Genomic DNA, 15243 nt, shown 5'->3' on the forward strand with positions numbered 1-15243 from the left:
CTTACTCATCACCTTAATAGCAGTGTCAGCAAAATTCTATGGAAACCCAGCTGAAGCAGCTATGCTCTTCATTTACAAACCTGACCCTTGAACCTTATTCCATCTGTTCTTGCCTCTCTCCTGAATCCTCAGCTTATCTCTGACTACTGGACCTTTCCTCAACAGGTAAGGAACATTCAAGTTTCTTCTGCCCTCAACAGTCCCCTCAAAAAACCTTGCCGAGGCTCAGCAGGTTGAGCGTTCAACTTCAGCTCAAGTCATGATCTCATGTATGGTGAGTTCGAGTCCCACATTGGGCTCACTGCTCTCAGTGCAAAGCCCACTTTGGATCTTCTGCCCCTCCTTGGCTCACACTCTCTCAAAAATAAATAAACATTAAAAAAAAACAAAACAAACCTTGCCGTGGTGCTGTATTTTTCTCAGTGTTGCAATTTAGCAAATAAAGATAAAAAGTATCCACTTAAATCTGAAAACAGATAAACAATGGATTATTTTCTTTTAGTACAAGAATGTCCTATGTATTATTGTGACCTACGCTAAAAAATTCTTTATTGCACATTCAGCAAACTCAGAAAGGAACTTCCTTAACATAATAAAGGGCATTCATGAAAAACTCACAGCTGATATACTCCATGGTGAAAGACTTAAAGAATTCCCCATAAGCTCAGAAACAATTCTATTCAATTTCATACAAGAAGCTCTCACTAGTAGGCAAGAAAAATAAAAAGGTGGAAAGTAGAAAGAAAAAAGCAAAACTCTCTCTATCCAAAGATTATATGATCCTGTACGTAGAAAATCCTAAAGAATCAACACACACACAAAAACTCTTATAGCTAATAATTAGGCAAAAATGCAGGATAAATCATCCATATTTCTAAACACTAGCAACAAGTAATTCATAAAGATATACAGACAAAAAGTCCATTTACAATAGCACTAAAAAGAATAAAATGCTTAGGAATAAATGTAACTAAGGAGGTACAAGACTTCTACACTGAAAACTGTGAAATGTTACTGAAAGAAATTAAAGAAGACCAAAATAAATAGAAAGCCATCTCTGTTCATGGACTAGAGACTCGGTATTGGTAACATTGAAAGATGCTAGGGGCACCTGGCTGGCTCAGACAGTAGAGTGTGTGACTCTTGACCACAAGGTCGTGAATTCAAGCCCCACACTGGGCATGGAGAAAGACAGGAAGGAAGGAAGGAAGGAAGGAAGGAAGGAAGGAAGGAAGGAAGGAAGGAAGGAAGGAAGGAAGGGAGGGAGGGAGGGAGGGAGGGAAAGATGATAAGCACCATTAGTCACTAGGGAAATACAAATCAAAGCCACAATGACATACCACTCCACACTCACTAGGATGGCTATTAAAAAATAAAACACATGCGTGCATGGATAGCTCAGTCGGTTGGGCCTCTGATTTCAGCTCAGGTCACGATCTTGCAGCTCATGGGTTTGAGCCCGCATCGGGCTCTGTGCTGACAGCTCAGAGCCTAGAGCCTGCTTCTGATTGTGTCTCCCTTTCTCTCTGCCCCTCCCCACTCATACTCGGTCTCTCAAAAATAAAAGAAAAAAAAAAAAAAGAAAACACAGAAAATAACAAGTTTAGCAAAGATGTGGAGAAAGTGGAACCCTAATACCTTGCTGCTAGAAATGTAAAATGGTATAGCCACTGTGGAAAAGTCTGGTAGTTCCTCAATAAGTTAAATATAGAATTAACATATAACTCAGCAATTTCACTCCTAGGTATATACCCAAAGTACTGAAAACAGGTGTTCAAGTAAAACATGCACATAAATGTTTACAGCGGCACTATTCACAATAGCCAAAAAGTAGAAAAACCCAGTGTCAATCAACTGATAAATGGGTAAGACAGGGTATGCCCACACAACCCACTGTTATTCAGCTGTAAGTAAGGAAGTACTGGTACATACCATAACATGGATAAATCTTGGTAATATTACACTAAGTAAAGGAAGTCACACACAAGAGGTTACATATTATATAATTCCACTTTTTGGAAATATCCAAAATAGGCATATCCACAGAGACAGAAAGCAGATTAGTAATTGACAGGGTCTGGGGTGGGGGCTGGGGGTGCGGTGGATGTGGGGGGGGGGCGTGTGTGGAATCACTGCTTAATGGGTATGGAGTTTTCTTTTGGGGTGAAAAAATGTTCTTGAACTAGATAGTGGTGATTGGTTGCACGACACCATCAATGCACTGTCACTGAATGACACACTTTTCTACAAAATGGCCAATTTTATCTGTATTTTACCACAAAACATTATCTGTTACTTATCTGAAATTCAAACTTAACTAGACATTCTGTGTTTCATCTGGCGATCCTAGTCTCACTGTGCATCCTGCTCAAGGTTCCCCTTCTCTTCAAAAGTTCTCAAGGAATTGTGTCAGCATTTGCAACCCATTCCTTAACTCTCATTATTCAACAGGAGTGTCTGGCTTTTGCCCTAACAATCCAACTCAAACTGCTATTGTTAATGCCATCAGTGATGTCCAAGTTGCCAAATTTACTGGAGATTTCTGGTTCTTGCCTTAACTGCTCTCTCCCCAGCAACTGACATGGTGCAAATCGTCTCCTTTTTGCAATATTCTCCTTTCCCATTGGCTTCTGTGCAGCAAAAGTTTAACTCAGCAGGTTTGGTCTGTTCAAATCCTGCACATTCCAAAAAAACTGGCCCTTCACCAGCTCCTTAGGGATAATCTCTAAACTCTTTGAACATCCTTCATGTTAAGACTGTCTGCATACACCTGAGACCTTGGGTCTCAGTTTATACCAGACAGTTTATACCAATAGTGGGGGCCTTGGGCCATGCTTTATCAGTTGGCCCTCTGAGAGGGATGGGGACCAAATGAGGTCAGCCACGTGGGTACTCCATGCCTACATGACAGACCCCCCTCAATAAAAACCCTGCGCAGGCTCAGGTGAGCTTTCCCTGGTCGGCAGTACTGGTAAATGTTGGCATCATTGCTGGGATGAAATTAAGAGCTGTCCACATGACTCCACCGGAAGTGGACAACCAGAAGCTTGTGCCTGGTCTCTCCCAGACTCCACACTATGTGTCTTTTTCCTTTGCTGATTTTAATCTGTAGCCTTTCATTGTAATTAAACTGTAACTGTAAATGTAACAGCTTTCCTGAGTTCCATGAATCCTTCTAGTGAGGGTGGTTTGGGGACCCTTGACAAACTTCTATGCTACCATTTTTCCTGAAGTCTAATTATATCTTCTTTTGTTATCTTTACCACTGGGTTCCCTTTACTTGGTCCCCCCTACCAGAATACCAGAATGCTGGTATTCTATTCTTGGTATCTTCTCTCCCCTGCTCCCCAACCCACAATAACCTCCTTCCCGCCTGTCCCAGGCAACTTCACTCACTTGTGGTTCTGACAGCCACCTGTCCTCATCCCCATTTGAGACCCCAGCCTGGAGATTTCTGCCTGGAGGCTCATCTTAGCATGACCAGCACAGATTAACCCTCTAACCAAACACCTCTCCTGCTTTGGTTCCAATTTTAGTTGAGGACTCCGTTATCAATGTAGGCACCAAAATCATCATCCCCTAATTCACCCAATTAGCAAGTCTTGCCTTTTTCCCCTTCCAAACATCTCTGAAACTCAGACTTGCCATTCCATAGTTCTGGCCCTCATTATCTCTCACCTGAGCTGTTGCACACATTTGTGAAATATTCTGATGTATCTCATGCACCCCCACCCCCAATCTAGTTCTATTATTTTAACCTAACCGTTCTACAACATGAATCTGCCCAGTTATGCTGACTTAAAACTCCTTTAAAAAAAATCCAGTCCCTACAGACTTAGGCTCTTTAGCAATGCCGTTAGTTGTGACCCAGATCTGCTCTACCTCTCTAGCCTCACCCTCTGCCTTCTTTCCACCCCAACTCTCCAGCAAAGCCCAGCCACTCTAAATTCCCACACCATACTCACTAAACATTATCATCTCTGTGCCAGGACCCATTCAAGGCACCGGAGACAAATTAACTAGTTAACTAGACAAAGTTAACTCAAAGGGCCACCTTCCAACAGGGAAAGTAATAAGTAAACACATAAAGAGTAATTTCTGATGCTGAGTGCGGTGAGGAAAATGAAACTGAAGATGACAGAGCACAAACACAAGCCACTGGGAGTACTGTTTTAGCACAGGCAGGGAAGCGGGCTTTGAGAGGAGGCCTAAATAATGGGGGCAGGGATCCTTTTTAAAATTCTCACAGATCCCAAATGTTTACAAAGGTTACGTGTATTAAGTTGCATACAAATATACAGAGTCTATGTATACAATCTCTTTATGCTTGCAACTCTAATGCAACCAAACCTGAAGCCCACCTCATGGGAGGCAATGCATTTCCTTCTTGTCGGAGTTACTTGTCATGAACAACGTTCTGCCCGGTCATCAGATTTGGGAATCAATGGCCCAACAGGCAGTCATTTAATTCTACTCTTCTAAGTCCAATTTTAGAGAGACAATATCCCAGAGGAAGGGTGGGGAGAGGGAGAACTTATTCAAGAGAAGTAGAAATGCAGAAGAAGGGGGGCTAAGAGAATGACATTAATTAAGCTAAGATAATGACATTAATCCTGGCTGTTTAAAACAGGAAGAACCAGCAACTAAGGACAACCAACCAAATCTAAAGGAGAATGAGGCTTTAATTTTAAAGGGTGTGAAGAGAACATGGTTGGTTGTGGGGGGGGGGGGGGATCTTGAAATGTAAATTAAGCTGCAAAAGATCCTTATTTTTTTAAATGTTTATTTATTTACTTTTTACTTTTGAGAGAGAACACAAGCAAGGGAGGGGCAGAGAGAGGAGACACAGAATCTGAAACAGGCTCCAAGCTCTGAGCTGTCAGCGCAGAGCCCGACATGGAGCTTTAAACTCATCAACTGTGAGATCATGACCTGAGCCGAAGTCGAATGCTTAACCGACTGAGCTACCCAGGCACCCCAAAAGATTCTTATTTTAAAATAAAGTATATGAAAACCATTTTTTAAAAATTAGCTTTGAGAATGTCTGACTACCCTTTTATCTTACAAATGCAAAATAATCATGAGATAAGGCCAGTAAACAGAGGAAGAAAAATAAGACAGGACTTACTTGAAAATAGGGAATTTACGATGTTTATTAGTTACCTGCACAAATTAGCAACAACTTGTACAATGGGGCCAGGTTACAATTAATTCATGTAACACACAAACGTCACTCTGCCATTGACAAGAGCACAACTAAGTCTCTTCAACAGATGATTTTATTACCAAACCTACATGCTGGCTTTTGTAACTGTTTCCCAACACCTTGCATAGTATACCTCGATAGCCTTTATGAGTAACAATGTCCCTGAAAGCCCTTCAGAGAGCAGAGGTGAACACTTTCTCATGGAGGAACATCAGCTTTTCTAAGCGAGTTCGTTTCAACAGTGGGAGCCATTCCCAGTGGGATACCTCTACTACACGGTACCCAAGCCGATTCAGCTGCCGCCTCTTCATATTGTGCAGTCCAAGCAGATCCCTGGAACCATAGCAGTACTGGTTTTTATTTGTCAACTGAATAGCCAGCTTTACTTGTGGGGCCTGCGTGCAAGCTGGGGAACAAGGGCCAGCCATCTCCATAGCCCCCAATCTGTCTGCCACATTGCAAAGGGAGGTCCCCGAAGGTATAGGTGCGTTCTCTAACTCCCTTTTCCGCTGTTCAGTCTCTGATGCAATCTCTCCCTGGAAACATTCTCTTGATTTCCCTTTTAGTAGCTGATTCATCAAATCATCTGTAATGCTGACTCCCACATGCTTAAGCCTTAATTTGGCTTCATCCTTAATTGGTATGGCTTCTTTGTTAAAGGGTAATGGCTTCATGTTAACATCAAGCTGGACCTCTAAGTCAGAAGATCGGGTATGAGGCAAAATCATATGGTGTTTGATGTACTGGGGCCCACCCAACATGTTCTCTAGTAAAAAGAGAGCTTCCAGGAATTCAGGCTTTGAGCACATATCCTTCCTTGCTAAATTCCACAGCATTTCCGACCCCTCTTGCTGAAGGTGAGCACTAAGACGATTGCCTCTGTAATCTAGACACTCGATGCCAACTGTACCATCAAGAGTATATAGCTCCTTAGTGAGTTCAAACTTACTTCTCTCCTGAGCTAACTTGACGAACCCTGGACTCAAAGCAAAATTGATGAGCTCTAATGGAAAGTACTCAGAGAATGCCAGGCCCAGCAGGCAGGTGAGCAGGTGTTCTGGATATCGACTGAACTCAGGCATCTTTCTGTGAATCTCATTTATCAGGCTAGAATAAAACTCTTCTGTATTGGGTGGCTTATAATTCAGAGTTCCAAATGACCACAGAATCTTGGCAACATCTTTACTTCGGCAATATGCCACCCTTGGAGGCAAAGAAGCAGCCACAGCGTTCATTATCCCTTCATCCAGGATGCGTAAGGCTGAGCAAGCAAGAGTCAGGTGCATGACACCCTGAACTCCTAGAAAAGGGATTCGCTGAGGAGCAATCTGGCCAAATTGCTTCATGAAATTTCCGTGATCCACGTGAGTGAAACGGAACATCTTAAGAATATTCACTAAGGCATAACTGCTCAGATGCTGCATGTCAGCACAAGCCAAGTCTCCAATTCTCCGCATGACGTATTCAGAGAGATTACTACTTGATTTAAAGAACCCCAAACAGATTGTACCAACCTCCTCTAAGTTGATCAAATCTATGTACTTGAGAATCAATGATTCCAGTTTTTGCATTAGGTCTTGGGGTGCCTGACGACTTTCACCTATAATATAAATTAAGTGAATCAGCTGGGACAAGGATAGGTCTTTCCAGTGCAGATTAAGATAACTAAAAAAGATTTTTAAAAACCGAGGTACTCTGCGACCCAAGTTTCGCCAGAGATCGGCCACCAAGAGAAGTTGATCCAGACTCATCTCCCACACCTTACTGCAAAATCTGATTTCATACACACCTAGCACTGAATGCGAGTGAGGGATTCCCAAACTGACAAAGGCCTTCAAAATACTGATCAACTCCGGGACATCAAAGAACTGTATGTTTTTCACACTCAGCTGGCAGAGCAAAGCAAAGCTGGTGCTGGACAGCAAAACAGGATGCTGCTCTGCAGGCAAAGAGCTCAGCTTACAGAAATAATCAGCAATGACTTGAGGCTGGAGATTATCTTGATGAACTGTGACTTTGTGCAAAATTAATTCACCTTCCGAAACAGACAGGGGCTGGCAAGTCTCAGATCTGTTATAGCTGTGAAGCTGGTACTCTGGTCTTAGCTGTAGGAAACCTCGGGGGTCTTCAAAGGAATCAAAAATTTCTATATTGTCTTCAACTCCCGCAGCCCTGTGTGAGCCCGGCTTCAACGTGCTGGCCTTAGAGGCAGAAGTCCTGCTGAATTCCAAACCTGGGAAGGTACTGCTGGTCGTCAGGATCCTCTGAGAGGAGGAAATGCTATGAATGTTCTCAACTTTTTTGGCAGGATGGCAGAAGCCGCTGTGTTCTGGAGGCTCCTGTCCCCTCGGCTGTGTGTAGCTTCCCACATTCCAATATGTCACACTTTGGGCTGTGCTGTAGGCAAAAGGACTGCAAAATGCTCGATATCCTAAAGGTTTTAACAACTTGAGAGTGGCTGTTGTTCTGGTGTCAGTACTGATCGTTTTGGCAGTCAGAACACAGTCCTTACAGGTTTGTCCAGGCAATTTCTTGTTTACATGGTGCTTGATTAGAGCTGGACAGGGAGGCGTTCCACAGAAACTACCTGGAAATCTTCGGCATATCGCAAGAGCCATGGGTCACAAATGACTGGGCCAGAATTGGTGGTGCCAGATACTGAAAAAAGGGTAGATGAAGAATAAGTGGCTTCCACCTATCACAATACCAAAATTTACACATTATAAGAAATGGATTAAACTACATTGCTGTCCACTCAAGTGAGTTCAATGCTAGTGAATGCCCAAATGACAAGACAGCATACATCAAGGCTACAAACTGCTTCTCCTTGATATCAATCAATGCATAAAGGGCCCACTTGGGAGAATAAGAAAGTTGGTTAAAGCTGCTGCGCTAACAGCAAAAGTAAAAAGCGGGACCTGATGTAAAGTTTAATTCATTATACCCACAATAACCCTCCTTGTTCCTAAGCATAAAACTTCTGACTACAGAATTGTTTTCTAATGCTCATTTCCCACACCTTACTCAACTGTTTTCTGATGCTGCTCCTGCACCTGCCAGAAGATGCCTATTCTCCTGTCCAGGCGACTTATCACAGACTTTGAACCACTATCGCAGAGAGGCACGCATTTAGGACATATACTCAAAAACTCATTTTGGTGGCAGAAGGCAGCAGCCTGAAGCTCTGCTGTCAATTCATGGGTGGGAAGCAAAAAGCATCTCAAAGCTGGGCTCACGGTTCAGGAAACACCAACTCACACGCCTGCCCCGCTGACGTGGAAGGGGAGCAGCACAGCTTTCCTCTGGAGGCAGCTGATTAGCAATGCTGCCAGGGAGTCAGGTGCTGAAATCTTGCCTCTAGCAGTGCAGGTCCCACTTTCCCCCATGGTAGAAACCAGGAGAGCCTACGAAACAGACTCTGCTATACTCTTGCTTTCTCTAAAGGCTTTTAGCTTTCCTCCCACTTGATAAATGCCAACGCCTGACAAGCAAAACCCAGTGAGCTCTGAGCTGCCAAGATGTGGACTTGACAGGCTTGTTGCTGCACAGAATCCCCTGCGGGTTCTGAGGGCGCAAGGGTGACTTTCTGAAATACCTGCCCAACTCCCCTGTCAACCTCTTCTTCCTTCCAGAGCCCATAGCATGAGAACCAGGTGACCAAAGGGCAGGCCAGTGGCTTTGTGAGCTACACAGGCTTCTCTGGATGGTAGGAACGTACGCTCTACTTTCTTTGTGAACCAGAGGAGAATTCTTTCACATGAAATCTTTGTACGCTTACATCTTTACTATGACCTTGTGGACCATTCCGTCTACCAAGTTTCAATCTATGGGTCCAGATGTTACAGACCAGGTGTCAGCAAACTATGGTCCAGGAGCCCAAATCTACCCCTCTGTTTTTTGTTTTTTGTTTTTTTAAGAGAGGGAGAGGGGGAGAGGGAGAGAGAGAGAGACAGAGAATCTCAAGGAGGTGCTACGCTCCAAGCAGAGCCTGATACAGGGCTCAATCCCACAACCCTGGGATCATGACCTGAGCCAAAATCAAAAGTCGGATGCTCAACCAACTGTTCAAATCTGTAGACCTTCATCACACCTTGGGAACTAGTTCGGAAGAAATAACTGGGGGGGGGGGGGGGGGGGGAGGAACAAAACTTTTTTTTTTTAACAAAATAACTGTGCTACTCTAAAGCAAAAAATCGGGGTGCCTGGCTGGCTGAGTCGGCAGAGTGTGCAATTTGAATCTTGGGGTTGTAAGTTCAAGCCCCACATTACGTGTAGATTACTTAAAAATAAAATGTTTAAGAAAAAAAAAAGCAAAAAACTGAAAACAATATAAGTGTCCATCCAGAAGGAGGGGGCTGGCTTACAGGATAAGTGTGTGGCAAGCATCAACACGAGAAAACACACATACAAATACTCAGTGGAACAAACAGAACACAAATGAGTGCCATCACCTAAAATACACTTATATGAAAGGAAAGGAACTATGTAACTTCTTTGTGGGGAGACTTTCCATTATATCTTTGATATAAATTAACTTTTCCTTCTTTATTGGCATTGAAACTGTTAATACAGAAGAGTATATGAATTTAACAAATACCTTTATAAATAATATAATTTTTTTTTATTTCATTTTTATTTGAGAGAGTGAGTGCGCACACGCCCTAGAAGGGGGAGAGAGGGGAGGTGCAGAAGGAGAAAGAGAATTCCAAGCAGAATTCCAAATTCAGCACAGAGCCTGTTATGGGGCCCCATCCCACAACCCTGGGATCATGACCTGAGCTGAAATCAAGAGTCAACCGACTGAGCCTCCCAGGCATCCCGATAAATAATATAATATTATTTTTTATTAAAAAAAAGTTTTTTTGTTTATTTTTGAGAGAGAGAGAGAGAGAGAGAGACAGACACACACACACAGACAGGGAGACAGAGCATGAGCGGGGGAGGGACAGACAGAGGGGGAGACACAGAATCCAAAGCAGGCTCTAGGCTTCGAGCTGTCAGCACAGAGCCGATATGGGGTTTGAACCCACAAACTGTGAGATCATGACCTGAGCTGAAGTCGGATGCTTCCCCGACTGAGTGACCCAGGCATCCCAAACAATATAATTTTAAAACACATTAGGGACACCTTGGTAGTTCAGTAGGGTAAGCATCTGACTCTCGATTTTGTTTGTTTTTTTTAAATTTTTTTTGTTTATTCTTGAGACAGAGTGAACAGGGGAGGGGCAGAGAGAGAGGGAGACACAGAATCTGAAACAGACTCCAGGCTCTGAGCTGTCAGCACAGAGCCCGACGCGAGGCTCAAACCCACGAACTGTGAGATCATGACCTGAGCCGAAGTCGGATGCTTAACCGACTGACCCACCCAGGCACCCCTTGACTCTCGATTTTGGCTCAGGTCATGATGTCATGGTTCATGAGTTCAAGCCCCACATGCGGCTCTGCACTGACAGCATGGAGCCTGCTTGGGATTCTCTGGTCTCCCTGTCTCTCTGCCTCCCCCTGCAAACACGCACTCTCTCTCAAAAATAAATAAACGTGTTTTTTGTTTTTTTTACATTTATTTACTTTTGAAAAACAGAGTGAGACAAAGCGTGAGTAGGGGAGGGGCAGAGAGAGAAGGAGACACAGAATCTGAAGCAGTCCAGGCTATCAGCACAGAGCCTGATGCGGGGCTTGAGCCCACGAACTGTGAGATCATGACCTGAGCCGAAGTCAGACGCCCAACCGACTGAGCCACCCAGGCGCCCCCAAATAAACTTTTAAAAATAAATAAATAAAAGTACATTAAATAATTTAAACTACTTCAATTAATACTACCTAAGTGTATTTAATGAATAAAATTACTGTGCATGCTCCTCAAATGAAAAAAGAACCATTTCCTTGAACATTAATGTTTCTGTTTCGGTGATAGAGAGTCTGCATTTTGAATTAATGTGGTTCTTTTTGAAATGCTAAAATACAGGTTAAGTCCCAAGATGGAAAAAACAACAGCCACAATTATCTTAGGGCCTCCTCTGTGCCGAGCCTACTATGAGGTTTTTACCTGCATATAGTTCCAATCCTTACAACCTCTCTGTAACGTAGGTTTTGTGGTCTCCATGTTGTAGATGAGGAAAAGGAGACTTCACAAGGTTAAGGAACCTGCTGACGGTTACACAGCTAAGGGATGGAGTGGGGTTTGACATCAAAGATCGTCTGATTCCAAACCCACATTGCTGGTGTGTACTCTAGCCAAGAAGAGTCAAATTCCAGACAAAGAAGTGGGGAGGATCCTGACCCATCTACAGGGTTTCCAGATGCCAGGGAGCTGGTGCGTTTGAACTGGGTGAACTCAAAAGCCCCTCTCACCTCTAATACAGGTGTTACCTTGAGATAGTGCTATTCAGTTCTAGACTACTGAAATAAAGTGAGTGTCACAGTAAAGTGAGTCAAAGGAATTTTCTGGTTTTCCAGTGCACAGAGAAGTTATGTTTACACCATACTGCAGTCTGTCAAGTGTGCAATAGCATTATATCTAAAAAACACACCTATCTTAATTATAAAATACTTTATTGCTAAAAATTGCTAAGCATCATCTGAGCTTTCAGCATGACATAATCACTGATCACAGATCACCATAAAAAAAAAAATGGAGAAAGGGAATATTTAGTGTTATAAGTCCATCAAACTATGTGACTGTGTAAATCATGTACAACTTTGACAAAAATTAAATCTGCAAAATGCATGTACTAACAGGAAATTAAGGTATTCTTCAAGAAGACAATCAGTATTCAAAGAAAGTAATGTGAAGTTTCAAGGAAAACATTGAAAAGTTTTTCTAGCCCAAGTAATTCCTACTGTCTATAGAACTACTGTTTTCTTTTTAAGCATTTGTTTATTTTTGAGAGAGAGCAAGCGAGCCGGGAGGGTCAGAAAGAGAGAGAATTCCAAGTAGGCTCCATACGGTCAGCGCACAACCTGATGCAGGGCTCGAACCCACGAACCGTGAGATCATGACCTGAGCTGAAATCAAGAGTCCGTAGCTTAACTGACTGAGCCACCCAGGCGCCCCTTGAATTTCTTTATGAATGCCCAGTAACAGAAATGATGACAAAATAAAGGATCGTAGAGACATGAAGAGCCAACTGCAAATGGCAAACAGTAGCTACTTACTTTTTCACCTTGCAAGTTTTAGTGTAACTGTATAGACACCATATCTACAAATATATGCCTGAAATATAATCACTTTGGAAGTCTGGTCTTGAGTGCTGTGGGGAAGAAAGGGAAAGAAACACATGGAAGATACAGAACCAATAAAGCAAAACAGTGAGGAGAAAAGGCACTGCGAAGGAGAGGCTGTCTGGATGTGTTGCCTACATAGAGAAAGCACAGCTGAGAGAGTTAGCTCTTCCTTACTTAAGGACTCCCAGAGAATCCCGAAAAAAGCTGGAAAGGGAATGGTATGAGACAGATGCCCAATCAATAATGCCTGACACGTTCTCTAGAGGTTCAAAGACATGTGACATCAGCACAAAGCTCCTTTCCTAGTTTAAGTGCCACATGTACATCCTCTTCCCCATCTCTCTTTAGGGGTCCTAACAAACCAGAATGGAGCCTCAGAGACCCCTGGCACTGTCCAACCACCCTAAATGATGTAATTTCACAGGAGTGAGGAATCTTACCTTTCCACCTTCCAGGTACAGAGGTCTGAGCAAGGCCGAATAGCTTCATTTTAAACTACAGTCCAGAAGTTAGAGGAAGGGAGCCAGACGGTGGAAGACAGCCATGCTAACTGTAGATTAAGTATATAACACTCTCAGCATATTTAATTCACCAGTTACTAGATCTCCTCTCTTAATTCTGATTTCCGTCCTTTTGCTAGAAAGGTTTAACCCTCCTATGTCCTGGTAAAATTGCCACAAATAAATGAATACTTCAAACTCTAATCTTGTCTTAGCAAATAATTTGTTGAGCAACCCTGAGAATTAAAAAAAAAAAACAGAAAACTAACTTCCTCTAGGTGTTAAGAGTCTACCAAGTTTAATGCTCCTGGTGAGGGCTTAGTGACTGACCTAAGGACCCTTAGCTGTTAATGCAAATGCTAACTGGGCTAGACTCTTCTGTGCTTCAGTTTCCACACTGGAGCAGAGCCTACAAGACAGGGATCTACTACTACTGCCACGACAAAGGTCAAACACCAGTGCTAAGGTGTTTAGGTCAACGTAAGTATCACCCAGAGTTAAGCCAAACCAAATTCAATTCTAACAGCCCATCTCCTTCACTTCATTCTGGTTTCCACTCTTATCAGAGAAAACAGCACACCACAATTATCTGTGAGACTTTTTTTTTTAGTTTATATAGCCCTTCCTCCCCTTCTAAGACTCTGCTATTCCTCTATCAGAATGGCAAGAAGGGCCTGAGTAGATACAGTCTGACAAGGCCCCACAGATGACTGTTAGAGCCGCTGCTCTTAAAGGATTCCACACACTCTGTCTTTAGAAAATCTCTGGGTACGTGGGGCACCTGGGTGGTGGTTCAGTTGGTAAAATGTTTGACTCCTGGTGTCAGCTCAGGTCATGATCTCACAGTGGTGAGATTGAGCCCCATGTGTTGGACTCTGCATTGAGCATGGAGCCTGCTTGAGATTCTCTCTCTCTCCCTCGGAGGGAGGGAGGGAGGGAAGGAAGGAAGAAGAAGAAAAGAAAATCTCTGGGTAGAAAGAAAGAAAGAAAAAAGAAAAAATCTCTGGGTATAGCAACAGAGAGCAGACACTCAGGTCCTCTCAGCCCATGTGAATGGAACTGCTAAAGGTTTGCTAAAGCAACAGATGGGGAAGAAAACCATACCGTCAAATAAACTAGACCTGCACAACTCCCAAAGGCCTCACCTTCTCTGTTGCATTATGCAACGCTGAGTCTCCATATTTCATTTTCGTCTCCCAGGCAGTAGTGAAATCAAGCCAGAGCTTGCCTGAGGCCATTCAGAGCAGTGAGTTGTACAATCTAGTTCTGGAAAAGCGGCTTTCTTACTACTCACCAAGTGTGAGCCAAGTGAGGAAAATAGGAATTCACATTCCAGCTGCAACAAATGACTAGAGCACAAACACCAGACACGTTGGTGCTAAAGCACTTGGCTGCCAGCTCCATAGGAAGAAGCACTCACTGTCCAAGGGTTTACAGTGAGTAGGCAATGAAGCATGACCTGAGGAAGTGGAAGAGTTTAACTGGTTTAAAGAGGGCCCAAAGCTCCCTGAGTCAGGACAGAAGAGCTGTGTCATGATTTGTACGGAAAGAGAAAGGGCAATTATTTTTCTTACCTCTGGAGAGAAAAGGGAGGAAGACATCAATAACGACCTTAGGTATGTGCAACTAGAAACCGTCTGTTAAAAACGGGGACAGGATATACACTGTATTGATATTTACTGAAGGCTCAAGTTGACCCGGGTACTAAGCAAAATACCGTAGGGGCCTGCGGACCAGCGGCATCAGCCTCACCTGGAAGCTGGTCAGGAATGCGTAATCTCGAACCTTACCCCAGACCTACAGACCGCATCTCCAGATCCCTGAGTGGGTCGCGTGCACGTGTTAAGTGTGGTAACGAAGTGCCGCAAAACACCTCACTGGATTCCCACAACAGCCCTGTGAGGCAGGCAGTGATCATCTCCGTCTCACAGAGGAAAAGTCAAGATTCAGACGAACCGATTGTCCAAGGTCACAGAACTCTGGGGTGGCGGGGTCGCCGACATTCTGCCTAAACGGGCCTGCGAGAGGAGTCCGCAGCCCGGGCCCGGAAGCGCCCGGCCCTGCGCCGCCCAGGACGGGAGAGGCGGCCAAGGCCCAGGTGGACAGGGAGCGACCGCCGAGTCCTCATCCGCGGCCGCCGCCACTCACCTGAGCCTGGTGAACACGGGCGCCGCAACACCAGACCCTGGATCCCGCGAGCTTCCGCGCCACCGCCACTCCACCAGCAACACCCGGACCTCACAGCTCCACTTCCGGCCAACTGCCCGCTACTTCCGCCTGCTGCGCTGGTGACGGGTGCGGCCGAGGCTCAAA

General features: G+C 44.1%; 2 protein-coding genes across 6 annotated transcripts in view; both read right to left on the reverse strand.

Annotated features, from left to right (window-relative positions):
- Positions 1-15191, reverse strand: part of UBOX5 (U-box domain containing 5) — a 37204-nt gene extending 22013 nt beyond the window's left edge. For 2 of the 3 annotated variants that reach the window (XM_019462705.2, XM_019462702.2), the window contains exon 1: positions 15079-15191. The gene's annotated coding sequence lies outside the window, so the exon portion shown is untranslated. Of the gene's footprint in view, positions 1-12870; positions 12978-15078 lie in introns of those variants that run through there. The other variant, XM_019462703.2, reaches the window with a different exon arrangement.
- FASTKD5 (FAST kinase domains 5) lies at positions 5136-15191 on the reverse strand. 3 transcript variants are annotated; one of them, XM_019462688.2, is made up of 2 exons: positions 15079-15191; positions 5136-7864 (listed from the first exon to the last, which is right to left on the reverse strand). In XM_019462688.2, the coding sequence occupies exon 2, from the start codon at positions 7822-7824 to the stop codon at positions 5380-5382; it is 2445 nt and encodes an 814-aa protein (XP_019318233.2). In that variant the 5' UTR covers positions 7825-7864; positions 15079-15191; the 3' UTR covers positions 5136-5379. The 3 variants fall into 3 exon arrangements, with proteins under 3 accessions (XP_019318233.2, XP_019318235.2, XP_019318234.2); XM_019462690.2 differs by lacking the exon at positions 15079-15191 and adding an exon at positions 14225-14326; XM_019462689.2 differs by lacking the exon at positions 15079-15191 and adding an exon at positions 12871-12979.
- Positions 15192-15243: the final 52 nt, after the last annotated feature.

The sequence above is a fragment of the Panthera pardus genome, unplaced genomic scaffold (assembly GCF_024362965.1).
Source record: "Panthera pardus isolate Hobbes unplaced genomic scaffold, ASM2436296v1 HiC_scaffold_25, whole genome shotgun sequence".
NCBI classification, from domain to species: Eukaryota; Metazoa; Chordata; class Mammalia; order Carnivora; family Felidae; genus Panthera; species Panthera pardus.